We start from the raw sequence: 16,669 nt of genomic DNA, 5'->3' as shown, positions 1-16,669 counted from the left end.
TCCCCCCTGTTAATTGTATTATTGTTTCCAATTGTCTCATTATTATATCATTGTTCCCACCTGTGTCTTGCTATCCCCTCCTTTTCTGGGTTGATTGTTTTTTGAGTTCACCTGTGTCTTGTTACCCCCTGTCTATTTAAGTTCTTTGTTCCCTTGACTCGGGTGCTGGTTCCTTGTGTTTGTTTCCTACTTATGTTTGATCTGTTTGAAATATACCTGCCCTTGTACTCTGCCTGCCTGTGTTCTGCCCTGCCTGTGTTTTTGAGTTCCCGTTGTTTTATGTTTTATTAGATATTTTTTGAGTTTGTGTTTTTGCCCATCGTGGCCTTTTCTGTTCCCTGCTTGTTTGCCAGTCGTGTAAGTAAAGTCTTTGTTAATTTTCCCTTTTCGAGTTTGTGTTTTTTTTTTTCCTCTGCGTTTGGGTCCCCCCTACCCGTTACGTGACAAAAGTGTCAGGGTTTCGGGGGGTTGGACCCAGGTGCAGAGTGAAACACACGAAACTCAAGAGGTAAATGGAAATAAAGGCTTTACTACAAAAAAGGCAAACACAAACAGGGAACAAAAAAGGCCACGATGGGCAAAACAAACTCAAAAATTCTTAACTAAAAAAAAAACAGAACGCAAGCAGGCAGTATACAGGCAGGTGGAACACACAGGCATATACACAAAAGAAACGCAAGGTACCGGCACCCGAGTCAGGGAACAGAGAACTTAAATAGACAAGGTTAACAAGACACAGGTGAACTCAAAGAACAATCAAACCAGAAAAGGAGGGGATAACAAGACACAGGTGGGAACAATGATACAATAATTAAAACCAATAATACAATTAACAGGGAGGGAGAACGAACTGAAACACAAAACTTAAGTGCCGCTATCTGGCGGCCCAAAAAGGAAAAACAGACAGAAACACAGAACCATGACATAAAGCTCAGACAGCAGTGTATTTAAAACTCCAGGAGGCACCGCCGTGCAAGCAACATTTAAATAAAAATATGTTTATTTTTCTGAATCCAGTGCTTCAGTCAATGCCCTTGTTAAAATGTTCAGCATGTTAAATGTACTGCGTGCTAAAACCCCTCACTTAACCTACATATAAAATATATTTTACGTGATTTAATTTAACAAGTATTAATGAAAATCTTTGAGATTGCCACTTTAATGGGTTTAAAAATTTTTTTTTTTTAATTAGCCTATCAATTATATTGTTGTCATCAGCTAATTGCTAAATATTCAGTCGTCAACCTTAAGCCACTTATTTGTGAGCTAACCCCTAAATGCTAATTGAGTGAATTGCACAGAAACATGCCCATATTGGCTATTCATTTTTAAATTGTCTAAATGTTTAGTGTTTAGAAGTTTAGAATGTGAATCGCATAACATAGGCCTATGCTAGGTTCATGTAGGAATTCACGTCCAAAGCACAGTAGGTGAAATTACTTTCACTATGAACTAGAGTCTGAAGTTGGAATCAGTCGCTGCATGACTCTGGTTCTCGTTTGTGGAAGTCCATCCATCTATTATCTATACCCGCTTATCCTGGTCAGGGTCACAAGGCGAGAGGCATAAATACACCCTGGACAGGTTGCCAATCTATCACAAGGCACACACAACATTCACTCACCATTCACACACACTCGGAGTACCCGGAGGAAACCAACATGAACACGGGAGAACATGCAAACTTCACACAGAAAGGCCCAGGCCGGGATTAAAACCCAGGACCTTCTTGCTGAGGCGACGGTGCTACCAGCAGAATAAAATGTTATTTTATTCACAATCCTTTCAGAAACACCACAATCCTGCAACACACACGTGTGTGATGAAAGAGTAAAACTCACCTTCATCAAAAGTTCAGGATGTGAAAGAGAGTGGGGTAAATGTATGGATTTCATTAAAGTTCATCGCAGGAAAATGGAGATGGATGAAGACTGCAATGTGTGACAGGCCTGAAACATTTTACAATGCAATGTTCTACCATATCAATCAGACAGTCTGTATCCAGTTCTCACCGGTGACCTATTACAACAGGGACAGGGATTGTTTGACATTAGTACTTTCTTTTATTGATCTATTATCCCCCGTAGTTAGTTTATGTTTTAAAAAGATTGCTTTCAGAGGGTCCTGAAAATGAATGGGAGTGAACTGGGAGCTGGACAAGCAGGAGGAACGGCGATGCCATTAACGGTTAACAGGGACAGCTTATGTTGCTAGTATTCACGCTATCCAAATACAATGGGGTAAGCTCCACAAAATTACTTGTGAAATATCCCTTTAATTATCTTGGTACCTAATTAATTTCATTTGAGGATTGCGGGTATGCATCACAAGTTCTTTGTGCATTCCTTTATCTGCCTAGTGATTTTGCTCCTTTGGCCTCTCTCCTCTTTATTTAACTGTTTTCATTGCAAATGGCTAACTTAACTGTTCACTCCCAGTACAGTTTATTGGTGCTGTTGACCAATATATAAAATATGTCCATTTCTTCAAAAACAAAGACCCTTTCAGGCAAGACTCGCCCCGAAAGGGACATGATGAGGAATCCTGTATCATGCTAACAGCCATTGTAGAGGCTGTGTTAGAAAAACACAGACAATATTTTGAGACACAGCTCTCCCGGATCAAGGACGAAACCCGGTCCATACGAGCTGAAATCTCTCAATATTCGCTCGGCATGAAAGCTACAGGCTTATTTTGCCGGTTTGAAAGCCAAAGTTAAACTAGCCGAAACCGCTGCCTCGCTGCACAAGGCCAAACAGGATCAGCCTAAGGCTAAAATGGCGGAGCTGGAGGATAGGAGCAGGTGATGCCACCTTCGCATTGTTAACCTACCAGAGAATTCTGAAGGATCAGACCCGGTTGGTTTTCTTACCAATTCCCTCAAAGAGTGGTTCCCCTCTCTGGCTGACAAGACAATAGAAGTAATGAGGGCTCACCGTTTCTATGGCAGCTGATCAAAAACAGCAGACAGGCCTAGAACATTGATTATTAATCTGCTGGGTACACAGATCGACAGCATATTTCGCAAGCCACCAGGAAATCACCAGTGAAGTTTAACGAGATAGTCATTAGTTTTTATCCAGACTTCAGCGATTACACAGCACAGCGGCACAGAGCCTTCTCTTCTCTGCTGGCAGTAACCTGTGATCGCGGTCTCCAGACGTTCCTAACATACCCAGCCACGCTCAAGCTCACTCACAATGATGTACAACACCTTTTCTCTGGTTCTCTGGCTGAGGCAAGTCAGTTCATCAAATGTCTTTCCTGCTAGAGCTGCTCCAGTCAACTGCAAGAGCTGGTATAGTGAAGTGGAAAGGTATGGGAGCAACAACAGCTCAGCAGCGAAGCGGTAGGCCACACAAGCTCACAAAATGCGGTGCAGAAGCTTGTAGCGTGAAATCAACTTTCCATGGTTGCAACACTCACTACAGAGTTCCAAACTACCTCTAGAAACAACGTCTCTTATTATGGATTCTCTGAGATAAGCCGCAGAATTAACTCAAGATCAGGCACTGGGGTTTGAGGGTAATTTAACAGTTCCCCGAGAAGACTTCACTCTGGTGTCCATTATATCCTACAATTCCTCTACCTTACTATTTTCACTCTATCTACAGGCACTATGCTGGAGATTCTAGGTCAGCCTATACCAGAATAAAGCAGAGACCAGAGTGGTACTACTGGCCTTGTAACATGTGCATTTACTGCCAGACTGTCTCTCAACACAGAAACACAAACATTTAACTCATAACCAAACATATCTCTCTCAAACCAAACTCTGCATTACTTTAATCATAACGTAGGAAAGAAGTGGTATCCTATCAAACGGCTTAAAACTAAAATATAAAAAGGGGTATAGAGAAGTCTCTCTTTTATTATTTTCTAATTATTAATTAATGAATTATGCACAGACCAGGAAGAGAAGGGGGACCCCCTCTTTCAAACACATGGCTGGGATTTAAACAACATCAGTTCTTACTATTAAAACCTGCAATTAAAAGCAAGGATTGTATTTTATTCACATACAGTTTGGCATGTTCAGCCATAACTAGAACTAATTCCCCAAAATGAGGTTATGAAGAAAAGGTGTGAAGTGCATTTACTTGTCCAAGTCCAAGTTAAGGACAAATGTTGATTGAATACAGGCTTTAAAGTGTTGACTTGTTAAGCAGACATGAGCCTTTGGTCTTGTGTCTCAGCTTTGTCCTTCTTCTCAGCTGTGCGTCTTTGGCTTTGATCAGTTTTAATGTGGGAGAGACAAGCTGTGGCTTTGTTTTGTCCTTCATTCATTTCTTTCATGATTATCTTTTACTTCATTTCCAGGACTGTCTAATTTTGTTTTTGATCATGTAGTTGAGCCTGTGTTATTAAATTAGATGTTTAATTGGGACCTATTTTCTCAGTCAAAGCACAACTGTCAAACACTAGCAGCAATGTAAGGCGCTGGTGAATTTGGGTATTTCAGTAATTTCTTGACTCCAGGCACTAGCACAACTCGCTACAGTCACAGTCGAATCAATCATGCTTCTTCCTCTTATGGCAGACTGTGCTCTCGCATCTTTGAGAGCAGCAACCTAAAGCTGTTCACAAAGGTAGCAGTTTACTAAGCAGTCTGTCTCCACCTTATTGTACGGTGCCGATGCATGGACCCATTATTGACGCCATGTACGCCTGCTGGAATCATTTAACATCAAGTGCCTCATGGGCATCCTAAAAGTCACCTGGCAGGACCGCATACCCCATACATCCATCCTCCAACGTACCCAGACAACCAGTGTGGAAGCAACTTTACTACAGCGCCAACTCCGCTGGGTCAGGCACGTCATTAGGATGCCTGAACATCGTCTCCCAAGACAGACCATATATGGTCAGCTCCTGGGAGCCAGCAGGAAACCTGGAGGCCAAAAACGGAGGTACAAGGACCATCTTAGAGAGTCACTCAAGAAATGTTGAATAAAGCCAGGTGCCCTTGAAGCCATCGCCATGGACCGCCGAACCTGGACCGCATCCGTGAACTCTGGAATCCGAATCAAAATGCACGTCCCAGAGAGAAGCGCAACGACAGTGCAGACATCATCACGCGCAGCAACCCCAAGCATCACCAGACTCAGCCCTCACGTGCCCCAGCTGTGGCAGGACTTGCGGGTCAAGGATCGGGCTTCACAGCCACCTCCAATGGCACCGCCGACAGCAGCGGTAGCCACAACACTCCACTAACCACCCCCAAGTGACGTTATCTTCGGCAACGATGGACAGCCGCAAGCAAGCAAGCAGTGCATGTGTGTGTGTGTGTGTGTCTATGTGTGTGTCTGTGTTTTCTTTCTCTGTGTCACTTATGTATTTCTAGAAGTCCAAACTGGTGAGCTTGGCCTTCCTCCTTATCCTCCCCCTGCCAGGGAGGAACTGGCTACGATGCAATGCTGCCCAGGACTCTGAAAGCAACCAATAGATAAAAGATCAAACTATTATTTCTGATATAAAGCTAGTTTATGTAATGCTGAAGACTAAGAGGTCACCGTGTGCTTATTCAGTATTCATGCTATATGACTAGCCAATCATTTATTTTGTTAAATCTTACGATATGCATATGTATTAACCACGTGCCAATCAGAATTATGTATGTTATTGTTAACCACTTTTTGCTAATAAAAGCAGGGACCGGACTTATCCATCTTGTTGTTTGTGCCAATCAGATGTAGAATTGTGTATGTTATTGTTAAAACACTTTTTGCTTTCATAAGCTTTCTTCAGTTCAGGCTTATCCATCTTGTTGTGTGTAGGTTCCGGACTCTTTCTGCAGAAATAAACCCTATTTCTTACATGGATATACCTCGTCGTGCTGGTTATTCTAAGGGGAGAATTTTCTCTGCCCAACGTTATAAACAATTACAACCATTATTAGGGCCTCTACAAACCAATGAAGATGAAACTGAATAGTTAAGATTCATTATTTTGTTAATATTTAAACAAAAAATTTTCTGTTCATATGCCAGTGTTAAGAGGTATAATAAACGGTTCTGTTCCCATGAACAGTTCCGCAGGGAGAATATTCCCAGCCTGGCCAGGAGCAGGAGGCAGCTGGCAGAGGCAGCCTCCAGTCGGCCTCTCCATCCTGCTGCTGCCGCTACAGTTTCAGCTAGGCAGGCATTACGCTTGTGCACCAGAGGACAGGAAAAAAGATAGTGATTTTGTTTGAATTTACTTCTTTGCATCAATTTTTATCATACCACTATTTAAAATAAACAGAAAAATCCTGTACTTCAACTAAGCGTTATTCATTTCAAACATGCACTTGATAAGATGGGCTGGGCTCATTGAAAACACTATCTGAAGGGGTGGAAAGGTCCCAACTATCTCATTAAAGTAGCTTACACAATTAACTCCACTGCCTAAATAGCCAGCATTGGACTGCATAACTGAAGACAACTTTCCTTTAAAATAGTTAAATTGTAATTTAAGGGAGGAGAGTTTTCTCTAACATAACTAAAATTATGGTACCACCTTAAGTGCCACTCTAAATTCCTATGCCTTGTAGCAGGGACCCTCCAGGCCACGAACCTCCCAAGGACAAAAACAAGTTTGAAATATAGCCTATACGCCTATAGCCTATAAGTGTGTCTATGCATGTGCGTGTTCTTCTCTCTGTCTTTTTATTCCTTTCTAGAAACCTTTCACCTCGTTCTCCCCCTGCCATCCTGATAAAGGAGGATCCGGCTATGACGCCATGCTGCCCAGGACTCTGAAAGCAACTGATAGATCAAAGACTAAACTATTATTTCTGATTTAAAAGCCTGTTTAGACTAAGCGGCCACCAGATCACCAGGTGCCTATGTAGTATCTCATGTTAGACAAGACAGCCAATCATTTACTTTGTTAAATCTTACTTTATGCTTTCCAGTTAAGACACTTTTTGCTTATAAAATCAGGGACCGCCCCTGCTTTCTTCAGTTCGGCCTTATCTACGGTGTTGCGTGTAGGTCCCGGACTCTTTCAGCAGAAATAAATCCTATTTCTTATACGATACACCTCATCGCGCAAAGTGAATTTTCTCTGCCCAGCAAAATAAACAAAATATTTCTTGTATCTGTGTTATGTGTTTATGGATTCACATGTGGCACAGTTATAATGATACAAAAATAGCACAAGTTAAAACCTGGTATGGGTTGGTTTAACTGCAAATGCATTATTCAACACCAAACTTACACAGTGCCGAATGTTTCTATTGACACATCCCCGATTGCACCAACAAACCCCTGTTGACACAAGCAAATTAACCGCAGACTATAAAACTAATAACCCTGGTGAAAGTGAAAAATATGACAAGAAATTCCAGGTGTGTTTGTGCCTGTGTTGTCACCAAAATAAGGTCCCTTTTCTTAATACTGTTACTTAATGTAGCATATATTCATTTTAATCTGCTAGAATTGTATGTTCTGACAAAGGTTGATGCATCAGATTACTCTACCTATCAATGAACGCCTTATTTATTTCACAATTGGCTATCTTTGCAAATAATGAGAAAATGTATTAAATTAGTAAATAGTGATAGTTCATTAAATCAAATATTTGATACGTGATTCCTTCTTGACCTGTCTGCAGCTTTTGACACGGTCAACCATAAAATACTCCTCTCCACCTTGGCTGGGATGGGAATTGCCGGGACTGCCCTGTCTTGGTTCGCTTCCTATCTTGCAGATAGGACCTACCAGGTCACCTGGAAGGGGTCTGCCTCTGCTTCTCATCCACTTGTTACGGGAGTGCCGCAGGGATCTGTACTGGGTCCTCTGCTGTTCTCCTTATACACCAGATCTCTTGGTTCAGTCATTAATTCACATGGTTTTTCCTATCATTGTTATGCAGATGACACACAACTCTTCTTTTCTTCCCCCCCTCGGCCACACAGGTCAATGATAAGATCTCTTCCTGCCTGGCTGACATCTCCACCTGGATGGCCAGCCACCATCTGAAGCTCAACCTCAACAAAACTGAGCTGCTCTTCTTCCCGTACAAGACCTCCTTGCTTCGTGAACTCTCAATCACGGTTGATGGCACCACAGTGACTGCCTCTCACTCTGCCAAGAGCTTGGGGGTGGTCCTGGATGACCAACTGGACCTCAAGGAGCACATCAAGGCAACATCAAGGTCCTGCAGATTCCTCCTATACAACATCAGGAGGATTCGACCATACCTGACGACGCACTCCACCCAGCTGCTCGTCCAGGCTACGGTGACCTCTCGCCTTGATTACTGCAACTCTCTCTCTCCTTGCAAGCCTGCCAGCTTGTGCCATACAGCCACTACAGATGATTCAGAATGCCGCTGCCCGAATCATCTACAACCTCCCCAAATTCTCCCATGTCACTCCTCTGCTGCGATCACTTCACTGGCTACCGGTCGCTGCCAGGATCCGATTCAAAGCCCTGACCCTTGCCTACACTGCCGTCAACAGGACAGCCCCCATCTACTTGCAGGACATGACTCAATTCTATGTGCCTGCTCGACCACTCCGCTCTGCGGCAGCAGGGCGTCTTGTAACCCCTCCCACCCGCCCAAAGGGATCACAGAGCTTCTCCACCCTAGCTCCCCAGTGGTGGAACGAACTCCCCGTCCCTCTCCGAACCTCCCCCTCACTATCCATCTTCCGCCGTGGCCTGAAGACTCATCTCTTCAGACTATACCTAGAATAACCACCACCACGCTGTATATATAAAAAAAATAAAAATAAAAAAACCCTTTTTCCTGTCACTTGTTACATGTTGCCCCATCCCTGCACTTCTTGGTAAATTGTATTTGTCCTAATACTGTAGCTTATTCTTCTGCCTAGTTTGGCTTTGCAGATGTTAGACCAGGATAGTGTTCATTGTTCTCGGCTAGAAATAGCTGTACAAAATAAGTAATTGTACCTTACTGAACCCGTGTTCAGCAGTTGTCTACGATCATGAAAATGCACTTCTTGTTCGTCGCTTTGGATAAAAGCGCCTGCCAAATGAATGTAATGTAATGTAACGTGATGAGGTTTTGCATTTCATGCTTTCATGTTCTGGATAGAGGACTAGTTAAAACATTTTAATTCATAAATCTTTTTTTTTTTTCCTCTTCTCCGGCAATTTTATTGCACTTTATTCTCACTAGAAATACAAGGTGGGAAAATACTGTCAATCACCTACATTATTAATGACATAATACTCACTTGGCCTTCCTGCAGTTCCTGACTACTGGTAGCAGTCTCTGATGGCCTGCCTGGCCTGTGTTGTAGGTCTTCAAGTCAAACTCATCCAGGACCTCCACTGACATCAGTAACACAAAGGCCAGCGCTGAACACTGGTCTGGTTCCAGCTCTTTATCAGAAAGTTTCCCTGATCTCAGGGAATTCTGGATTTCCTCCACTAGAGCGTTGTCATTCAGTTCACTGAGACAGTGGAACAGATTGATGATCCTCTCTGCTGAAGATTCTTCTCTGATCCTCTCCTTAATGTACTGGACTGTTTTCTCAATGCACTGTGATCTGCTTTCAGTCTGTGCCTGTAGGTCTGGTACAGGTGATCTGCTTTCTGTCTGTGTCTGTAGGTCTGGTACAGTTGATCTATTTCCAGTCTGTGTCAGTAGTCTTCCTAAGAGAGACTGAATGGACTCCAGAGAGAGGCCAAGAAGGAACCGGAGGAAAAGGTCCAGGTGTCCATTCTTACTCTCTAAGGCCTGATCCACTGCACTCCTGTGTAACTCAGACAGCTGCACTCTGTCACTGTGAGGTTTTGATTCTTCAGCTCTGAGTACATTTCTGTTCTCATTTACACATGAATGAAACACAAACAAGGCAGCCAGATACTCCTGAATGCTCAGATGCACAAAGCAGTAGACCTTCTTCTGGTACAACCGGCAGTCCTCTTTAAAGATCTCTGTGCACACCCCAGAGTACACTGAAGCTTCACTGACATCAATGCTACTCTCTCTCAGGTCCTCTTCATAGAATATCAGATTGCCCTTTTCCAGCTGTCGAAAAGCCAGCTGCCCCAGTTTCAGGATGATTTCTGTATCTGATGCTGACATCTTCTTTAGGTCTGTCTCATCAGCGCCATGATACTTCCGATTCTTCACATTAGTTTGAATGAGCAGAAAGTGTGTGTACATTTCAGTCAGAGTTTTGGGAAGATCACCACTCCCTACTTTAACTAACATTGCCTCCAGAACAGTAGCAGAAATCCAACAGAAGACTGGTATGTGACACATGATGTAGAGACTCCTGGTTGACTTTATGTGTGAGATAATTCTACTGGCCTGGTTCTGATCTCTAATTCTCTTTCTGAAGTAATCCTCCTTCTGTGGGTCATTGAACCCTCGTACTTCTGACACCTGGTGGACGCACTCAGGAGGGATCTGATTAGCTGCTGCTGGTCGGGAGGTGATCCAGAGGAGAGCAGAGGGAAGCAGATTCCCTTTAATGAGGTTAGTCAGCAGCGCATCCACTGATGATGACTCTGTTATATCACAGCAGATCTCATTTCTTTGGAAATCTAGAAGAAGTCGACATTCATCCAGACCATCAAAGATAAACACCACTTTGACTTCATCACCTTCAACACTTTTGATCTCTTTCAGTTGTGGAAAGTAGTGCTGTAGAAGTTGCATCAGACTGAATGCTCTTTCCTTCTTCAAATTCAGATCTCGGAAAGGAAGAGTGAAGATGAAATCAACGTCCTGATTGGCTTTGCCTTCTGCCCAGTCCAGAATGAACTTCTGCACAGAGACGGTTTTCCCAATGCCAGCAATGCCCTTTGTAAGAACAGTTTTGGGTTTCTCTTGTCCAGATAAAGGCTTAAAGATGTCATTGCAGAGGATTGCAGTCTCCTGTGTGGTTTGTGTCTTGGATGTCTCAATCTGTCTAACCTCGTGTTCATTATTGACCCCCCCACTTCCCCCCTCTGTGACGTAGAGCTCTGTATAGATCTCATTCAGAAGGGTTGGGTTGCTCTTCTTCGCTAAACCTTCAAATATGCATTCAAACTTCCTCTTCAGATGAGTTTTCAGTGCCTGCTGGGCTCTTTTTATGGATTCATCTGAAAAGAAATATGATAAATAATTGTTTAAAATAAGATTAAAATTTCCCTTTCAATAACAGATTTTAAAGTTACAATCTCGAAGATTTCCATTTCGTTCTCTTTGGCGGTACCAATGGTGAGAAGCGGTAATTGCAGGTGTGTTTTTGGACCTCACTTCCCATAGATCCAACCGGATCCAACCAGTGTCGCCTGTGTGACGTCAGTCAGTTGGCACCTGGGCCACGCCAACTATTACATTTATTATTTACTTAATAAAAAGTGGTTGTTATACAAGTAACGTTATGTACATACTCATTCATTGTCTAACATTAGGCTAACTTAAGCTGTCTTTACACTGCCGAGCCGGGTTAAAATGCTGTAGCAGACCTGGGGTAGAATTAGTGATGATCAATTTCCACAACGTTCTTTATCCACCTTTTGCTCGGTATGAACATCTTTACACTGCAGAGAAGAATTCACGGGATTCGCTGTGGTTCGTGCAATTATGTATCTCGTGCACAATAAATAGTCTTTTTCGTGAATGATTGTTGTGTGATATTTTTGAAACAACTGCCTTGTTGTTTTTGGTTTTGCTAGCTAAACTGTTAGAGAATAAAGCTGAGCTGGGTGTTAAATTAGCAATCAGGACAAGAAGAATAAAACAAAAACAAAGGATATTTCATCAAAAAGGGCATCAAGGCTGAAGGAACATATGAGGAAGCGTAATAAAATAATAACAGCGCTACTCCATACTGCCGTATTCTTTTATTTAGTTTTCTCCGGCTTGACATCTTTACATAGAAATTAGACCCGCTCTGCTCCACCTATACCCCGGCTTTATTCCGATCAATATATTGATGAACTTGATGGCAATGTAAATAACGATAATGTTAAGGCCAGTTCAGATCAATGATTCGCAACGAGACAAAACGGTTTTAGAATGTTGCAGAGAAAATTGCAGCGGTGTGAACTGGTTAGTTGCAGAGCGCCTGAAGCCGTTGGCTGGGGTCTCAAAAGACCCACCTTGTCAAATCGCTAAGTGCAGTTTTAGAACGTTTACAATCAGACGTCTTGGAATTTTGCAGGTTGCATCCAGTCTCGTTGCGAATCATTGATCTGAACTGGCCTTTAGTTAGCTACATTGCAAGGTTGCAACAAGGTAGCATTGCATTCGATAGACGGTTTGCAAGGTCGGTACCGGTCGGTAGCGTTAGCTAGCGTTTTTTCTAATTGTTAGCTGACATTAGATTGTGTTAATTACATTAGCTAGCTAGCTAATGCAACGTTACCTGATATGAGAGATGGATACTGTGCGCAACGTTGTCTAAACTAATGTTGCTTTTCTTGACATGGTCCGGTAGCTAGCGTTAGCTGTGCAAACAGCTATGTAATTTAGTAACGTTACATTGTCATCCAATGTAATACGAAAACTACATCAACAAATAATATGACCTCTCATGTTACACAAAAACTTATTAGGGTTCCATAATCCCCCCACCTTTAACGCTAGCAGACACCGGGAAAAAAACAGTACACCGCTCACACACAAGTGAGTTGTAGAGCGAGCCTGTTGCGTTAGCTCCGCCTACCCTCTCTGGCAGACCAACCACTGACGGGTGATGGAAAACGCATCACTAACTATGCGCCGCTTGTGATTTTTTCCCGGGAATGTCGCCACAGACACCCAGCTCTTTAATCATAAATTATTATAATAATAATTATATAAATTAATATAATAATAGGCTCAATCACCATTGTGTTACCTAATTCAGCGATAGATAGTGACTTAACAGACATTTATTTTAATGAAAATCTTTGAGATTATTACTTTAAGAAGAAACTATCAATAAAAATATTAAGGCCCTCAGTTTTCACAGTATTTCATAAATACAGTATCATAGTGTTACATACTTCTATTAGTGTGTTGCACACCTCACACAGTGATACACGCCTTATCACAGTGTGCAACACATCCCTCATACAGAATTACATGCACTCCATCCTTGAAATTGAATTTCTTGCTGACATGAGCATCAGTGCACTGTCACTCTCGGTATAATCGTTTTTGATTGAATGAACACAAATGGGTATTTTTTTCATTATGATGAAAAGGAGAATGCACTTTTTCGATTCCGCGTTCCCAACCTACTGCCAGTGTGTGATGATGTGTAGCTATCCCTCCAACAAGAGTGACAAGCTACATGGAAGAGGGAAGCTAATTTTTGGAATCATATTAAAGAAAACCGCTGTTATTTTCTGGCACGTTAACAATTTATATGTTGCTATTTGATTATAGCTGAAGCATTTCTGACATTGTACATGAAAAATTTACTGTTTTATGAAAAATCGGCAAAACGGGATTGACCAGGGTCTTATACGGGTTTTACATTTCAGACTTATAATATGACAGGAGAGTTAGGGATTGGATCCATAAAAATACTTGAATGGCGCCTACGCTGACCACTATCCTAAAGTATGGTACCCGATGCGAGACCACTATTAGCTGGGGCTTTATTTTTCCCAATGCATGATTGACACGCTCTGGTCTATCTTTAAAGGAGACTCTCACTGCAGGTGTGTGTGTGTCTAACTGAGAAACTTGGTGCTGACTTGTGAGCAAATCGCATGAAAGAGATGGGAAAATAGATATGAATCTGAATAATATTTGCCAAATTCAAGAGGAGAAAACATTCGGGGAGAATGCATTATTCGAGTGTTGCCAAATGTGGTATTTGTATTCGCCACCAGCCCTAAGTGACTTTGAAAGAGGTTTCATTATTGGGCCACGGATGGCAGAAGCATCAGTCACAAAGACAGCTCAACTGCCAAGTGTTTCAATAGAAACAGTGACCAAAGTGATATCTGAATTTAGATCCATGGGAAAGACATCAGTAAATATGGTCAGAAATTGTGGTTGAAAGCGCACATTTGATGACCATGATGCTCGTGCATTAGTGCGTAAGGAAAAGCAGAAGAGCAACTCTTCCTCAGGTGACTGAGAATGTCAATGCAGGATGTGATCACACTGCCAGCAAGAACAGTTCATCAACAACTACACAGAGAGAGATAATATAGTAGGGCTACAGTGCATAAACCCTAAATGCCCATTTGAGAGTTCTGTGGGACAAAACCCATAGGCACTGGTCTACAGAGATGCGGAAAAAAGTGATATGGTAAGATGAGTCATCCTTCACCATATTCTCGACAAGTGGGCAAATGCATGTGTGGCATCCATCAAAGAACCATACAGGCCTGAATGCTTGACCCCTACAGTGAGGGGGTCTGGTGGCTCTGTTATGCTGTGTGGGCTTGGTCCACTTGACCCCTTAAAGGGAAGGGTCACTGCAAATCAATGCAAAGTTAATGTGAGTGATCACCTTTCTCCTACGATGAAACATTTTTATTCTGATGGGAGTGGTCTTCCAGGATGACAATGCCCCCATCCACAATGGCATGAGGGTTACTGAATGGTTTGATGGAAGTGGGCAACACTTTGGCAAGGTCTGGCATATCCATCTCTCTCTCTCTTTTCTGGTATTTTATAATCAATTGTTTAATGTTTTGTTGTATGTCTTCTGTTTTGTCATTTAGAAGTAGTGAGCCTGCATTCAATAAAGAATGTAAGATTTCAACGCATTAATATATTTGACTGCTTTGTAGTAAATTCAATTAGCTAATCTTAAAACCTAATATAGAGCTTTTGACTTGATTCCACCAGTTTTCTGTAGACTGACCTATCAATTAATTCGGCAAATTCATTGATAATTCTCATTTTCAATAATAATTATTAAATTAAATCACATAAAATATATTTTACATGTAGGTTAATTGAGAGGTTCTAGCACGCAATATCACTTGGTTCAGTATTCAGAGTTCTGATGAACACTTTAACAAGGACATTGACTGTTGGAACAGCTGGATTCAGAAAATAAACATGTCCTTACTTGTCCCACAATATATTTCAGTTTATATATATATATATATATATATATATATATATTAAGGCTGTCAAAAGTGCCATGAAATTGAGTTTGAATATTAGCTTTTGTAATTAGTTCGAATTCGAATATATTCAAATATCATTTGCCTATAATTCACAAAAATAAGCCGATTATTGTCGGGCGCAATATGCATGTGACGCTCCCTCTAAACTGGCCTACGCGTTATTTTCCACCAGCGGGCAGCAGAATAGACGATATCGGTAAACTTTCATACTAGGTTACTACATCTGGGGCCTCAATTTTATAAAACGTATTTTAGATCAACTGTGTGGCGCATGCGTAGAAAATCACATTAACGTAGTGATTAAAAAAATTTCAACATGACTCGATTTGACCATGGAAACGTTCGGCGCTCTACGTCAGGTCTTCACTTGACGTATGCACGCAAGTTCATTTTATAAATGAGCCCCCTGCAGTTTCTATAGCCTAATGCGCAAATGAATAAAGCACTTTCACGTGGATGTAATTTGCCACACATCGGCATTTATTAATCATCGGGAAACGATTGTTTATAGGAAATCCCTGTTTATTTGTTAACACAAAAACTATTCAAACGGCTAATACTTAAAACAACATACATTACTTACTCTGTTTAGTTTGTTTAACTTCTTTCATCATCCAATTTTATCAAAATCTTCAGAAAAGAAAGGAAACATAGCCTGCCATGGGAACATTATTTAGCCTAAATTGTTAGCTGACCAGATCTGTTGAACGGAGTGAAAAAAGAGACTGGCTCGCGAGGCTACCTGACCAGTAACGTTTGGTGTCAATAGAGCTTAAAGTATCACCGGAGGTTAGGCAAGGAAAACCAGACGATCCACTTGCCCTGGGTCCAGGGCAGAACGTTTTTTGTTGACAGAGGAAGTAACGTTAGTACAGGAAATGAACTTTGCGTACATGAACATGATTCGCCGCATGAAATTAAAGCCTGCATGTTAACTTTGCGTGCATGAACATGATTCGCCGCATGAAAATAAAGCCTGCATGTTAATTACAATACGTGGGATCCAAAACTAATATTCGAATGCTCAAATTTAGGATCGAACTTTAAAAAAAGAAAGATTTTTGAATAGTTTTCGAACTTCAAATATTTTTGACAGCCACAATTATATATATATATATATATATATATATATATATATATATATATATATATATATATAATTATAATTATATATATAATCTGCCAGTGAGTTAGCCTAACCGCTCTGCTACAGGTGAATTCATCTTTAGCACAATGGTTAGTGCAGCCACCTCTCATCTGGCAGACCTGCATTTGTCACAGTATTTTATCCCAGGGTCAGAGGTCACAGTATTTTATCCCAGGTTCAGAGGTCACAGTATTTTATCCCAGGTTCAGAGGTCGCAATAACGTTCGGTTTCTGCGTTTCTTACACAGATAAAGGAGCCACAGTGCAGGAGAAAAAATACACTGCGTTCTATAAACAGAGATATTGGTCTGACTTTTGTGCTGTTTATTGATCATAATATTTACACAGCCAATGGTAGCATTGTGAGATTCAAAGAGAAAGCACTTTGAGTGAAAAGTTGAAAAAAAGATATTACTCTCTTGTGAGATTTGTTAATATATATATATATATATATATATATATATATTTGTTAAGATAATGCATT

The 16,669-nt window shown here is 41.4% G+C and overlaps 1 protein-coding gene across 11 annotated transcripts in view; it reads right to left on the bottom strand.

Annotated features, from left to right (window-relative positions):
• The window catches only part of LOC135246809 (NACHT, LRR and PYD domains-containing protein 12-like), a 140,719-nt gene that overhangs the window by 108,835 nt on the left and 15,215 nt on the right, over positions 1 to 16,669 (bottom strand). Inside the window, exon 7 of one of the 11 annotated variants that reach the window (XM_064320076.1) lies at positions 9,188 to 11,051. The exons of the other annotated variants lie outside the window; for them this stretch is intronic. Within the exon in view, the coding sequence (XP_064176146.1) occupies positions 9,188 to 11,051 (1,864 nt within the window). The remainder of the gene's footprint in view (positions 1 to 9,187; positions 11,052 to 16,669) is intronic. 11 annotated transcript variants of the gene reach the window in all.

This window comes from Anguilla rostrata, unplaced genomic scaffold (genome assembly GCF_018555375.3).
Source record: "Anguilla rostrata isolate EN2019 unplaced genomic scaffold, ASM1855537v3 scaf0934, whole genome shotgun sequence".
NCBI lineage: Eukaryota > Metazoa > Chordata > Actinopteri > Anguilliformes > Anguillidae > Anguilla > Anguilla rostrata.
The sequence above is the reverse complement of the archived record's forward strand: the minus strand, read 5'-3'. Positions and strand labels throughout refer to the sequence as shown.